Source organism: Castanea sativa, chromosome 6 (genome assembly GCF_040712315.1).
Source record: "Castanea sativa cultivar Marrone di Chiusa Pesio chromosome 6, ASM4071231v1".
Taxonomy (NCBI): Eukaryota; Viridiplantae; Streptophyta; class Magnoliopsida; order Fagales; family Fagaceae; genus Castanea; species Castanea sativa.
The window spans coordinates 10926566-10940432 of NC_134018.1; the positions used below are offsets into that span (position 1 = coordinate 10926566).

The following is a 13867-nucleotide window of genomic DNA, read 5'->3' on the forward strand; positions in this document are numbered from 1 at the left end:
CATACTTGCAAAATTTATTGAAAATTAAAGATCAATAACTATGTTATTAATAAATTGTTTAAATTGCAAGTTTTTGTAATTTAAAATTATTCATAAAATATAAATTTATATATTATATAGTAAATAATATCTAATTGACACAAAATTTGATATGTGTATTAAGAGTATAAAGAACATGTAATTCAACAGTTAAATTTTCAAATTATGTAGTAATGTGAATAATATTAAGTGTAAAGTTGTAGTCTTAGACTAAAACTACTTTTGTATCTAACTTTTGTCCTTATTTTAATGTATTGAATTGAAAAATAGGAGATACAAAAAAAAAAAAAAAAATTAAATGCAAAATATTTTGTTAATGTAGCAAGCTCTTAAATTTATATAATTATTGACTATTTTTAGAAAAAAACTGAATAATTTTACGCTCTTTTTTTCTATCATAGACGCAGACGTGGCTTTAAAATGAATGGTCTGGTGAGAAGAGTAGAAAGTAGAAACTTAAGAGTGGTCTGTTGAGGTCAAATTTAAAAAAACAAAAAATCCCAGCTCCAGCAAACCCTAACCTTCTTGATGGCCCATTTAAGTGCTCAATCGAACTCAAAATGCACGGAACATTTTTGGGACAAAGACAGGCTTAGCAATCTACCGGACTCTCTCCTTTGTTACATTCTTTCTTTCCTTTCGACCGACGAAGCCGTTGTCACAAGCATTTTGTCGAGCAGGTGGAAGACCCTCTGGACTCTCGTCCCAAAAATCGATTTCCAAGATACATCCATCAGGGGCCGCAGTGTTTCGCCTCTACGCATACTCTGCAGTGTTTTAGCTCAACACACAGCACCCATCCTCTCGAATTTCACCCTCTTATGGCGTTCTCCTTGTGACTCTTCTCATTTTGACAATTGGGTCGACACCGCCATATTGCGCAAAGTCCAAACACTCGATCTCCATTTTGAGTGTGGGCAACTTTTCGAGTTGCCCCATACCGTTTTTCATTGCAAAACATTAGTGGGTCTGGAATTATATGGCGAAATTGAGGTCGATCTTCCTCCTTCCTTTCAACTCCCAAGCCTCAAGATTCTGCGTCTCTGCGAAATTTGTTATACTTCCAACGACTCTTTCTCGAGCCTCTGCGCCGCCTGCCCGAACCTCGAAGATTTGACGGTGATATACGAGTTTATAGTCGGTAATGACAATATTGTGAGTTTTAAAATAAGCTTGCCCTTTCTGAAACGTTTACGTATCGAATTCATATCATTTGAAACCGAACCTCCTGATTACAAGCTTGAAATATGCACCCCAATTCTCGAGCGCTTTCGCTTTCTTGGTTATTTGTCAAACGTGGTTTTCCTTGAAAAACTAGCCCACTTAATTGAAGCACACTTCGTTGTTTGTGGACTAGGCCATGTATTTGAGATGTGTTATTCAGATAAGTTATTCAAGATTGTAAGAGCACTAAATAGCTCTAAATTCCTTGAACTATTTCCTGGTGATGTAGAGGTGAGACCCCTTTTATCTTTTGTTATGGTTTTCATGTTTTTTGTTGATGAATATTGTTAGGACTAAGCTTATTGTGTTTATAATGTTGCGGTGCAGTGCATCGGCTTTGGTTATATATATCCTTCCATGTTCCAAAATTTGGTCCGGTTGAACTTTAAAGTTACTCAATCTAATTGGCACGTGCTACAATCCTTGCTTGTAGTGGCTCCTAATTTAGAAGTTCTTGTTCTTGATAAGGTTAGTAAACTAGTTAAGTTAGTCAGAACTCCAACTATATGGTTAATTCATGTACCCTAAACATACACTAATGATCTACTACCGTACTGTGTATGTTGTCACCAGCATTATTGTTGTAAAAATCAGTTATGCTGGATGGAGCCACCGGATGGTTCCCGTTGTTTGTCATCGCGCCTGACAACTTTTGATTTTAATGGATATGAAGAATTGGGACATGAAGTTGAATTCATAAAATATATTCTAAAGGAGGCAATAGCCTTGAACACAATCACAATTAAAGTTTCTGCTCTACATTCGAAGGAAAGTGTTCTCAAGAAATTATCAATGTTCCCAAGGCACTCAACAACATGTCTACTCACAGTTGAAATAGGTATATTACTTTAACTGGTACTTAGCAACTACATTTAAAGCTATGTTACAAATATTTTATCTTTATAATAGAGGCTCTCCACGTGGTGAATTACATTACTATTTTCTGGTTGTTATTTGGGTGTGAGATTGTTTGATAGAATTTGTTCCCTGGGTTTGTGACAACTAATATGCAGAACGTTTATTGACCTTCATACAATAAGCATAGTTGGTTTTGAATCAAGCTAAAATTTTGATAATGGAATGTTCATAAATAAGCTTTTGCCACCTCTTGATTTGTGCTGAAATTTAAGGTTCTGGCTCACTCAATTTGTTGCCTAACTATGACTATTGAAATGGTAAAATAATTGATTGTTTCAATCAAAAGTGTGACCTCAGAAATTTCTTTTTGAAAGAAACACTTGTAAGTTCTATAGTACTACCAATTAGCTTTAGCTCAAATGACATTTACTCCTCCCTCAATAATAGGGTGGAGTTTAAGTTCATTGGTTCAAGACTCAGGAGGTGCATGTGTAACTTACCAATAAAAAAGATTGAAATACATTTTTCCTTTCAAATTTAGTTTTTTCTATATCCATCTTCACGAATATTTGTACTCTTGCAGACAACTCTTTGGAGTAATTGGTGGCAACTTCTTTTGACATAGCAACTTCATCATGTGGCTTGACAATGTGCTTGACTAGAGTACCCTATGCACCCCAAAGGAGTTAGATATAGTAGTATGCACTACTTGGTGTAGATGAAGTGGTATAGTAAGATTGCAAAGTAAAATCTTTTTGGGAGCTTCTGCTTTATTACTGCTTGTATTTATTAAATCCTTGCAAGCCCTTTGTTTATTAATGAACTTCTAGATTCTTGTGGGAAAAGTACTTGGTGATCCATGTTTAGTTCATGAATTCATGTATATTGATGGTATTTATTAGTCAATTCCAAATGGTAGCACAATAGGCTAGGGATGCCTCATAAAGTAGAGGTCACTAGTTTGAATTTCCTCTTCCCCCTCCCCTGGGGCCAAAACTCACTTATCAAAAAAACAAAAAAAAAAGGGTATTTAGTAGTGGTAAGGACCTGTTTTTGGGCTGTTTAACACCTGTATCTTAAAATGTGTCTTAAATGTGATTGTATTTTGACTAGGAAGCTTCTGGACCCAAACTGTTATAGTTCTTCTGATGTGAATCTTATTTGCTTACATGGCTTATGGAGAACCTGTTAGTTTGTGTTGCATCTGTAACAGGGGATTCATATCCTTTTAATTTATATTTTACTACAAAAAAACCATGTATAGACAGGTTTCCCATCCATCTAATTCTTATACTTTCTTCATTTTTTGTGTTGCTTTTATTTATATTTTTGCTACTGTTTTTGCTGTCTTTTGTCCTCCTTTTGCACAAGAGACAGTGCAAACAATTTATTATTTCAATTATTTCAATTATTAATATTTATTAAAAATGAACCCAAATTTTTTTGATTTCTTTAGATTAGGATCTACCAATTTTCACTTATGCTTCTTCTCAATTTTCATTTCTTTATCAGTTTCTTTAAGAGATTTATCTTGTATGCTCATTCGGATTTTACCCTTGTGTTTCTTCATATTTCAATAAAGTTTGTTAGTTATCAAAAAAATTTCCTCCTTAGTTCCTTCTCAACCCATGAGATATGTTGAGCTTCTATGGCTTTCTGCTGTAATGTTGAGTTGCTTTGGCTTTCTTTGGTATGCATTAATGTTTCTCTGCCAGCATGTTCTAAAGTTCTACATTCTGATGAATACCAGAACCTCCCTCTGAGTATAAATGTTGTCCTAAAGATGGATGTTTGCCAAATGGAAGTTGGCCTTGTCAGTACGAACTTTCCTCATTTTCCTAGCCTGCAACTTCATTCTGGAAGTGTCTTTCTTGTCTGTTTATTGTCTAGTTATCACTGAATAGGATAGCATCTCTTCTAATGGTCATTTTATGTTTTAACATATCAATCTTTTATCATTTTTTGTAAACTATGTCTCTACTCAATGGTCCTAATACTTCCATCGTTGTCTGTAAAGCTCATTCAACGCACCAACCTATTTTCGGTTGGAAAAAGTTTCTCTCTAAACTTATCAAATATTTTTATATTGAGTGTGAAATTTAAAAATTTAACCGTTGGATTGCATGTTCTTATTATATTATTCATGCTTGCAAAATTTCAAGAAAATCAAAAATCAATTGCTATGTCATCAAACATATGTTAAAATTTCAAGTTTTTGTAATATAAAATTGTGTATAAAAAATAAGTTCATTGATCAAATAGTAAATAAAATCTGATTTGAATGAAATTTAATATGCATGTTAAGAACATATGGAACATGAAATTCAATGGTTAGATTTTCAAAATTCACACCGAAAAAAAAGATATATAATAAGTTTGAAGGGTTTCTCTCCAAATATTCTTTTGTATAAAGGGAGTACTTGATTTTCTAATGGTGGTGTTAATTGACCAAGCTGAATTTTTCTCCCAAATTCAAAATCATTAAAATTGTAAGTGAAAAGCAACTGGAAGGAGAATGGTATAAATGGGATAGTAACGCTATTTTTTTTTTAAGAAGATAGAAATTCTATTCTAGCTTAATTTAAGTGTATATGTGTGTGAAGCTTTTTCCTAGAGATTTGAATTCTGACCCTTGCTCCCCACACTCTACAAACACTTATACTTGTGGAGTGATCATCAAACCAAATGTGTGCAGTAGTAAATAAAATCTGATTTGAATGAAATTTAATATGCATGTTAAGAACATATGGAACATGAAATTCAATGGTTAGATTTTCAAAATTCACACCGAAAAAAAAGATATATAATAAGTTTGAAGGGTTTCTCTCCAAATATTCTTTTGTATAAAGGGAGTACTTGATTTTCTAATGGTGGTGTTAATTGACCAAGCTGAATTTTTCTCCCAAATTCAAAATCATTAAAATTGTAAGTGAAAAGCAACTGGAAGGAGAATGGTATAAATGGGATAGTAACGCTATTTTTTTTTTTAACAAGATAGAAATTTTATTCTAGCTTAATTTAAGTGTATATGTGTGTGAAGCTTCTTCCTAGAGATTTGAATTCTGACTCTTGCTCCCCACACTCTACAAACACTTATACTTGTGGAGTGATCATCAAACCAAATGTGTGCAGTGGTAGCTACGCCATTCTTGAATTGTGGATAAACTTAATTATTTTTGAGGGTCGCAATTCTTGTCAACAAGTTCATACTACTAAAACCTCTTGAGCTTCAACATTGAAAGTATCTTTAGTGCACTATGAGTTTTTGATAGAAATAATGAATTGATGACATAGGAAGTAGAGTTAAATTACAGAAATTTAATTGAAAAGAGCTTTAATATTTAGAGTCTGACAACAAACTAAAATGTTTTTTTTTTTTTTTTTTTTTAAAGTTGTTACAATTGTATATAACTTGCAAGGTATATAATTTTATTAATCCATCCATTGATGGGAATGTTGTCAACTGCAGCAAAGTTGAAAGGCCAAAAAAGAGAGACCATATTATCGATGCGAAGGGGTATGAAAAGAACAAGTGTTCTGTTGCTTCATTGTGGTAAGAGTAAAGTGAGCAAGAGAAGTCAAATTAAACCCATTTTTCTTTGGGAAGGGCTTGTGTAAAGTGAAAGTTATCACTGGACACGTCAGGATTCGGACATGTGTCCAAGAGTGGACACGTGTTCACAATCCAACATGTCTAGTGATAATTTTCACTGGACACAAGCCGCACTCTTTTTCATTAAGAACAGATTTGGTAGGCAAGAGATTCCGTACTAGTTTCTACAACATTAGCTTTAGCCTTACTTTTATTTTGAGGTTCCCTAAGTGTTTCCACCCCGTTTGATCAAGAGAGCCGGTGTCCGGGAAGCCATCTAATCAACTAACTATGCTGACTTAACAGAAAATTTACCTATGCTAGCATGTGTTCGAATCAGCAAAGAGTAATGTTAGTGCCACATAAAATGACATAACTTGTACTACAACTCGCCCACATGGTAAGTTATAAGTAGTAGAGGTGTATTTTGAGAAAGGCATGTACCGTAGGAGTGTCGAAGAGATTGTAGAGCTTATTTAGGTCTCATTGGGTTCTATCTTAAGTCAAGAGTTCAGCAACCCAATGAACTGTAGGTGAGCTATCATTTATAGGCCTTGGGGAGAAATTTGTGATATATGGGATCGTGGATCCTCCCATATATTAATTGGGCTCCCAGTGTCAATTTAAAAACAACAAAAATTTCTTTATGAGTTTCCTGGAACTTAAAATTCCTTTCCATAAGGGGCTTTGAGTAAGGAATGGCCCCTAAGTACCTGGATCTCCTCATCTTCACCCCCATTCTTCGCTATTTTCTTCTGCAAGCATCTGGCCTAATTTTGCCATGAGAGCTTTATTAAAATCCACTACTCTCTTGAGATCAAGACCCCCAACACATTTCGGTTTGCATAAAGAATCACTAAATTCCATACAACATTTCTTTTTTATCCCATCTGATCCAAATAAATTTTTTATTTTTATTTCTAGAAACATCAATGTTAGAGCAAAGATGAGATAACCCAGGAATACGTAAAATGGCAACATGTACAGATTTTGCTAAGGTAACCCTGCCAGCATATGAAAGAACTTTTGATTTCCATCCTTGTGTTCTGGAATTGATTTTCTCAACAATATTAGCAAAGAAATGCTTTTTGTTTCTATTCAAATTAATCTAAAGAGAAAAGAAAATAGTCGTTGGAAAATTGTAGTGAGCAGAAACAAGATAAGAGAATAAGAGAGAACACTAGGGTTACGTGGTTCGGCCTATGTCTGCAAGACTGTTACTAGTAGCAATATTATCAATGTCTATTGTACAATAAACCCTAATAGAGTATATATAGAGACTACATGTTCTAGGGTTAGTAGTACATGGATTTATTATATAGCTGGACCTCTTGAACCATTACACGTTAATAACTAAATAACCCAATATCTTTAATAGTTTCTATTGAAAACCCAAGGAAGCCTCAGGTAAGTAAATCCTTTTGGAGATTGTTGCTTAGGTTGCTACTGAAGAAGATTGAAGATGACATACTTCTATACAAATTCAGACACTCCATGACAGACATCAGCCCATTAAGATTTGCTCTTTGAAATAAATGAGAAAATATTTCAGTACATATGATGAAAATAATGGGGAGGGGGAGCCTCCCTGCCTTGGGCCTCTGTGGGGTTGAGAGAGACCAAAAGAGCCTCCAATGAGCAATCAGGAATTGGCAAAAAGAGGAAGTTGTAACTTGTAATGCACTGCAAAATCATAACATCTTGTAACTTCAAAAAGGAAAATCAGATACCATTCCTTGGAAATTTAAGCCTTCTCTAGAGGATATAATACGTTCAGCTAAAGACTTAGTGAAATGCTTGTTTTGGGTGGGTGAATGGAGAGGTAAATATTTCCTCTAATAATTGACATAACCTAGTCGTTAATATGCGTAATCCATGAGAAAATTCAATATAATAATTTTATATTAATTAATCAGTATTAATAAATAAAAATTCATATTAGTGAATTTGTAGTGTTGGTTACTTTTTCTCATTTAATTTGTCAACTTATTATTTAATTAATTTATTAAAAATACATTATATAATATTCAAATGTTCCACATTTAGAAAATGCATATAAGATACTTGATGAAATTAAAGCAGGTGTTTGATGAAAGAAAATTGTTATATCAACAACATTTTTACAAAAAATTTTAGGTGGCAGAATGTTACTAGTACTAATTTGGACTTACTATTGAAATTATTTTTTTACTCACCAGTAACAATATGCTACTTAGTATTTTTGTGAAAATATTATGGATATAACATTTCTCACGATGAAACGATTAAGAAAAAGTTCACCAGTGTGTTTTTCATCGATCAACCCAATATCATTTAGTTGAGTAAACTGAATTTGTTGCAACATGGTTTTGTTGTTTCCTCATTGCAATCTAGTGGCCATATTTTAGAACCCATTCAAAAAGTTTATTTGATCCTAAAAGAAAAAAATAATAATAATAAGAAGATTATTGTTTTTAAATTAATTTTTTTGAAAGAAGGTGATAATTTTTAAATTTTAGTTTTAATTATTTATTTAAAAATTTATAGTATTTAGCATTAAAAATATTTTTTTCAAATAGTTTTTGGACCGTAACTTTTATTAAGCAAGAATAGCAAAAAAAAAAAAAAACATATATATATATATATATATATAGGGATGTTTATAACACATTGGTTGTGTGTGTTAGAGTTTTAGTCTTTATAATCCCAAGCTACTACTACAAAGATTAGGTCTTTGTATACTACTTTCGTGTTCGTGTGTTCTAATAAGTATTACAGTTTCCTAAAAAAAAAAAAAAAAAAAAGTAAATGAGCCATGCAGAATTTTAATGTGAACCTAAACTCAAATAACAAAAATAAAATGGAACTTCATGGATGAAAATGACAGTTGATTAAAGTGTAATCTATATATTTATTTAAAAAAAAAAAAAGGAAATGAGCCATGCGCATAAATTTAATCTTTAGATAATGTTTAAAATCGAGTTAAGTAGAAACAACCAGAAACTATTTTTAACCAAAAAAAAAAAAAAAAAAAAACTAGAAACTATGACTATAGAAGAGAATAGACTAGAGCGTAGAGAGTAGGGAGTAGGGAGGTAGAGTGACTTCACAGTGTCTGTTGAAGTCAAATAAAAAAACAAAACATAGAACTCCAGCTCCAGCAGACCCTAACCTTTCTTGATGGCTGAATTAGCTGCTCTGACGAACTCGAAATGCACAGAACTATCTTCGGACATAGACAGGATCAGCAATCTACCGGACTCTCTTATCTGCGACATCCTTTCTTTCCTTCCAACCAAAGAGGCTTCTGTCGAGCAGGTGGAGGCCCCTATGGACTCTCGTACCAAAACTCGACCTCGATCACAACTCTATCAGCAGCCACATAGTGTACAGTATTTTAGCTCAACACGCAGCACCCATCCTCCGAAATTTTACCCTCTCATGGAATTCTCCTTGTGACACTTCCCATTTTGACGAATGGATCGATATCGCCATAGCGCGTAATGTCCAACACCTCGATCTCTATATTGTCTGTGGACAACTTTTCGAGTTTCCCCATACCGCTTTTCATTGCAAAACATTGGTGGCTCTGGAATTTAGTGGCAGGATTGAGCTCGATCCTCCTCCTTCCTTTCAACTCCCAAGCATCAAGATTCTGGGTCTCTACGAAATTTATTATAAATCCGACAACTCTTTATCGAGCCTCTGCTCCGGCTGCCCGAACCTCGAAGATTTGGCAGTGGTAAACGATTTTGTAATCGGTCCTGTCATTGTGAATTTTAAAATAAGCTTACCTTTTCTGAAACTTTTACGTATCGACTGCTCATCATTTCAACCCGAACCTCTTGATTACAGACTTGAAATATACGCCCCAGTTCTGGAGTGCTTTCAATTTTTTGGTTCTTTGCAAACATAGTTTTCCTTGAAAAACTAGCCCACTTAAATGAAGCACATTTCAATGTTTACGTAGTAGGTCATGTATTTGAGAGGTATTATTCAGATAAAGTATTCACGGTTGTAAGAGCACTAAATAGGGCTAAATTCCTTGAATTATTACTGGTGACGAAGAGGTAAGACCCCTTTTTATCTTTTGTCACGGTTTTCATGTTTTTTGTTGATTAATATTGTTAGGACTAAGCTTATTGTGTTTATAATGTTGTTGTGCAGTGCATCGGCTTTGGTTATATATATCCTTCCATGTTCCAAAATTTGGTCCGATTGAACTTTAAAGTTACTCAATCTAACTGGCACGTGCTACAATCCTTGCTTGTAGTGGCTCCTAATTTAGAAGTTCTTGTTCTTGATAAGGTTAGTTAAGTTATTCAGAAATCAGAATATATGGTTAATTAATGTATCCTAAACTTACACTAATGATCTACTGTTGTACTGTGTATGTTTTCATCAGCATTATTACCATAAAAGTCAGTTATGCTGGATGGAGCCACCTGATGGTTCTGGTTATTTGTCATCGCGCCTGACAACTTTTAATTTTAATGGATATGAAGAATTGGAACATGAAGTCGAATTCATAAAATATATTCTAAAGGAGGCAATAGTCTTGAACACAATCACAATTAAAGTTTCTGCTCAACATTCGAAGGAAAGTGTTCTCAAGAAATTATCAATGTTCCCAAGGCACTCAACAACATGTCTACTTACAGTTGAGATTGGTATATAACTTTAACTGGTACTTAGCAACTAATTTTGAAGGTATGTTACAAATATTTTATCTTTCTAATAGAGCCTCTCTATGTGGTGAAGTGACATTACTATTTTCTGGTTCTTATTTGGGTGTGAGATTGTTTGATAGAATTTGTTCCCTGGGTTTGTGGCAACTAATATGCAGAACATCCATTTGACCTTCATAAGATAAGCATAGTTGGTTTTTGAATCAAGTTAAAATTTTGATAATGGAATGTTCATAAATAAGCTTTTCCTACCTCTTGATATGTGCTGAAATTTTAGATTCTGGCTCACTCAATTTGTTGCCTAACTATGACAATTGAAATGGTAAAGTAATTGATTGTTTTAACTTTTAATCAAAAGTGTGACCTCAAAAATTATATTTCAAAAGAAACACTTGTAAGTTCTGAAATACTGCCAATTAGCTCTATCTCAAATGGCACTTAATTCTACCTCAATAATAGGATGGATGGTAAGTTCATTGGTTCAAGCCTCAGGAGGTGCATGTCTAACTTACCAATAAAAAAAATTGAGATACATTTTTTCCTATCAAATTTAGTTTTTCTATATCCATCTTCACGAATATTTGTACTCTTGCAGACAACCCTATGGAGTAATTGGTGATAACTTCTTTTGACATGGCAACTTCATCAAGTGGCTTGACAATGTGGTTGACTAGAGTACCCTATGCACCCCAAAGGAGTTAGATATAGTATTATGCACTTCTTGGTGTAGATGAACTGGGAAAGTAAGATCTCAAAGTTAAATCTTTTTGGGAGCTTCTGCTTTGTTACTGGTTGTATCTATTAAATCCTTGCAAGCCCTTTGTTTATTAATGAACTTCTAGATTCTTGTGGGAAAAAGTACTTGGTGATCCATGTTTAGTTCATGAATTCATGTATATAGATGGTAATTATTAGTCAATTCCAAGTGGTAGAAGAATAGGCTAGGGACCACGCCTCGTAAAGCAGAGGTCACTAGTTTGAATTTTCTCTCCCCCCTGCCTTGGGTCCAAAACTCACCTATCGAAAAAAACAAAAATGATGGGTATTTAGTAGTCGTAAGGACCCGTTTTTGGGCTGTTTAACACCTGAATCTTAAATGTTTTTCTATTTTGACTAGGAAGCTTCTAGACCAAAAATGTTGGAGTTCTTCTCATGTGAATCTTATATGCTTACATGGCTTATGGATAACCTGTTAGTTCATGTTCATGTTCATGTGTTGCATCAGTAACAGGGGATTCAAATCCTGCTAAACATGTATTTTGCCACCAAAAGAAAAATAAAAATGAATAGGCAGGTTTCCCATCCATCTAATTCTTATACTTTCTTCTTTATTTTTTGTGTTGCTTTTGTTTATATCTTTGCTATTGTTATCTAAGGGTTGTAAATGAACCAAGTCATTCATAAATAGCTCGGGTTTAGTTTGACAAAAAGCTCGTTCATGTTTGTTTTTTTATAAACAAAGCCAAGCTTGAGTTTTAGTTTTAGGCTTGTTTAATAAATGAGCTGAGCCCGAGTAAAAAATATTGTTCATGAACAAGCTCGTGAGCACCAAGGCTCTATACAAAAGTAACAAAACAAGTTGAGCCTAGGCTTATTTATGAGTTTGGTAATGAAATTGATATGAGCTTGATAAGTAAACTCATATCTTTCTAAAACTTTAATTAATTATAAGTTGAGATCACTCATCCAAACCAAATAGGCTAGATAATAAACTTGATATATGATTGATAATATACTTGTGTTGGATCTCAAGCTCAAAAACATGATATTAAGCTTGAGTTTGGGCTTGATATTGAGCTTGAGTTTGGGATTGATATAGAGCTCGAGCTTGGCTTGAGTAATGAACCCAGCTAAACCAAGCCGAGCTCAAACTTTTATACTTTATAACAAGCTCAAGCTTGAACATTATTTATAGGCTTTTATCAAGCTCAAGCCAAATTTGAACATTCTGCTTTTGCTGTCGAGCCGAGCTTGAACATTCAATACTCGACAAAGCTCGACTCGTTTACAACCCTTATCTTTTTCTTTTTTCCTCCTCTGGCAAACATATTATTATTTCAATTATTTAAAAAAAGAAAGAAAGAAAGAACCCAAAAATTTATGATTTCTTTATATTAGGATCTACCTATTTGCACTTATGCTTCTTCTCAATTTTCATTTCTTTATCAGTTTCTTTAAGAGATTTATCTTGTATGCTCACTTGGATTTTACTCATGAGCTTCTTCTTATTTCAATAAAGTTTGTTACTTATCAATAAAATTTCCTCCTTAGTTCCTTCTCAATCCACATGATATGTTGAGTTGCTATGGCTTTCTGCTATAGTGTTGAGTTGCTATGGCTTTCTGCTATAGTGTTGAGTTGCTGTGGCTTCCGCTGTAATGCAACTAGCTTTGGATCATGATCCACTTGTATGCATTAATGTTTCTCCTCCAACATGTTCTAAAGTTCTACATTCTGATGCAATACCAGAACCTCCCTCTGAACATACATGTTGCCCTAGCCTTATCAGAACCAGCTTTCATCATTTTCTTAGCCTGCAACTCCATTCTGGAATTGTCTTTCTTTGCTGTTTTGTGTCTAGTGATCATTGAATAGGATAGCATCTCTTTTAATGTTCATTTATGTTGAACATATCAATCTCTTATTCGTGTTTGTAAGCTATGGCTCTACTCAATGGTCATAATACTTACAACATTACCCGCTGTTTTCTTACTATTGGAGGAGGTGTTATTTGATCTAAAGCTCATTGGCTTCAATGCACCAACCTATTACAACCTATTTTGATTTTTGACTGACTTGTCTCTAGTTTGAAGTGCTTCCAGAGATTCTTTTGGACAAACGGAGTACTTGATTTTTGGTGTTAATTGGCCAAGCTGAATTTCTCGCCCTGATTTAAAATCATCAAAATCAATGGCGGCTCTAAGAATTTTTTTTAGGGTGGTCACTAATAACTTAAATTATACAAAATTTAATAAAGAGTAATAAAGTAAGAGAATTGAAATGATGATAGAGAAGAGAAAGTGAAATGGATAATATTTCCTATAACTACGAGCTAAGTGAGTCGCTATAGAGAGCAAAATTATTATGACTGCAAAGCTAAAAAGAACATTGATGAGGATAATTGTATAAGTTACTAATACCTTAAGGTGGCTGACGGGAGTATCAAGCTTGTCAGCTCTGATCACCAAACCATTCTCTTTTTACGTCCGCGGCTCCGTCTCATATCTGATGGCGTTGGGCTGAAGGAAGAAAATCTAACGGAGTCAAAGCTGAAGGTCTTAAGCTGACGACCTTACCGGAGACATACGTAGGCTAACGACCTTACCGGAGACATACGTAGGCTGACAACCTTAGGAAGTAAAAGCTGAAGGGGATAACCCAACCTTCATCCATAGCCTGTTTTGTCCACCATGTACGTGCATATAAGGAAAGTTTTTGCACTACACGTTTGGCCTTAGTCAAGAAGATTCCTATAAAGAGAAGGGAT

General features: G+C 34.1%; 1 protein-coding gene and 1 pseudogene across 1 annotated transcript; both read left to right on the top strand.

Annotated features, from left to right (window-relative positions):
• Window positions 1-529: 529 nt before the first annotated feature.
• LOC142639049 (FBD-associated F-box protein At3g52670-like) lies at window positions 530-3017 on the top strand. The gene is made up of 4 exons (XM_075813141.1): window positions 530-1494; window positions 1591-1731; window positions 1837-2101; window positions 2705-3017. Exons 1-4 carry the CDS (start codon window positions 568-570, stop codon window positions 2719-2721), a joined length of 1350 nt encoding a protein of 449 aa, XP_075669256.1. The 5' UTR covers window positions 530-567; the 3' UTR covers window positions 2722-3017.
• A 5780-nt stretch (window positions 3018-8797) lies between these two features.
• On the top strand, window positions 8798-11641 carry LOC142641389 (F-box/FBD/LRR-repeat protein At4g26340-like; annotated as a pseudogene).
• Window positions 11642-13867: the final 2226 nt, after the last annotated feature.

Bases quoted from the DNA above. Each gene is read 5' to 3' on its own strand.
- LOC142639049 (XM_075813141.1), top strand. From the start codon at position 568: ATGGCCCATTTAAGTGCTCAATCGAACTCAAAATGCACGGAACATTTT. The intron at 1,495-1,590 runs GTGAGACCCCTT...GTTGCGGTGCAG, and splicing joins TATTTCCTGGTGATGTAGAG to TGCATCGGCTTTGGTTATAT. The intron at 1,732-1,836 runs GTTAGTAAACTA...TGTTGTCACCAG, and splicing joins AAGTTCTTGTTCTTGATAAG to CATTATTGTTGTAAAAATCA.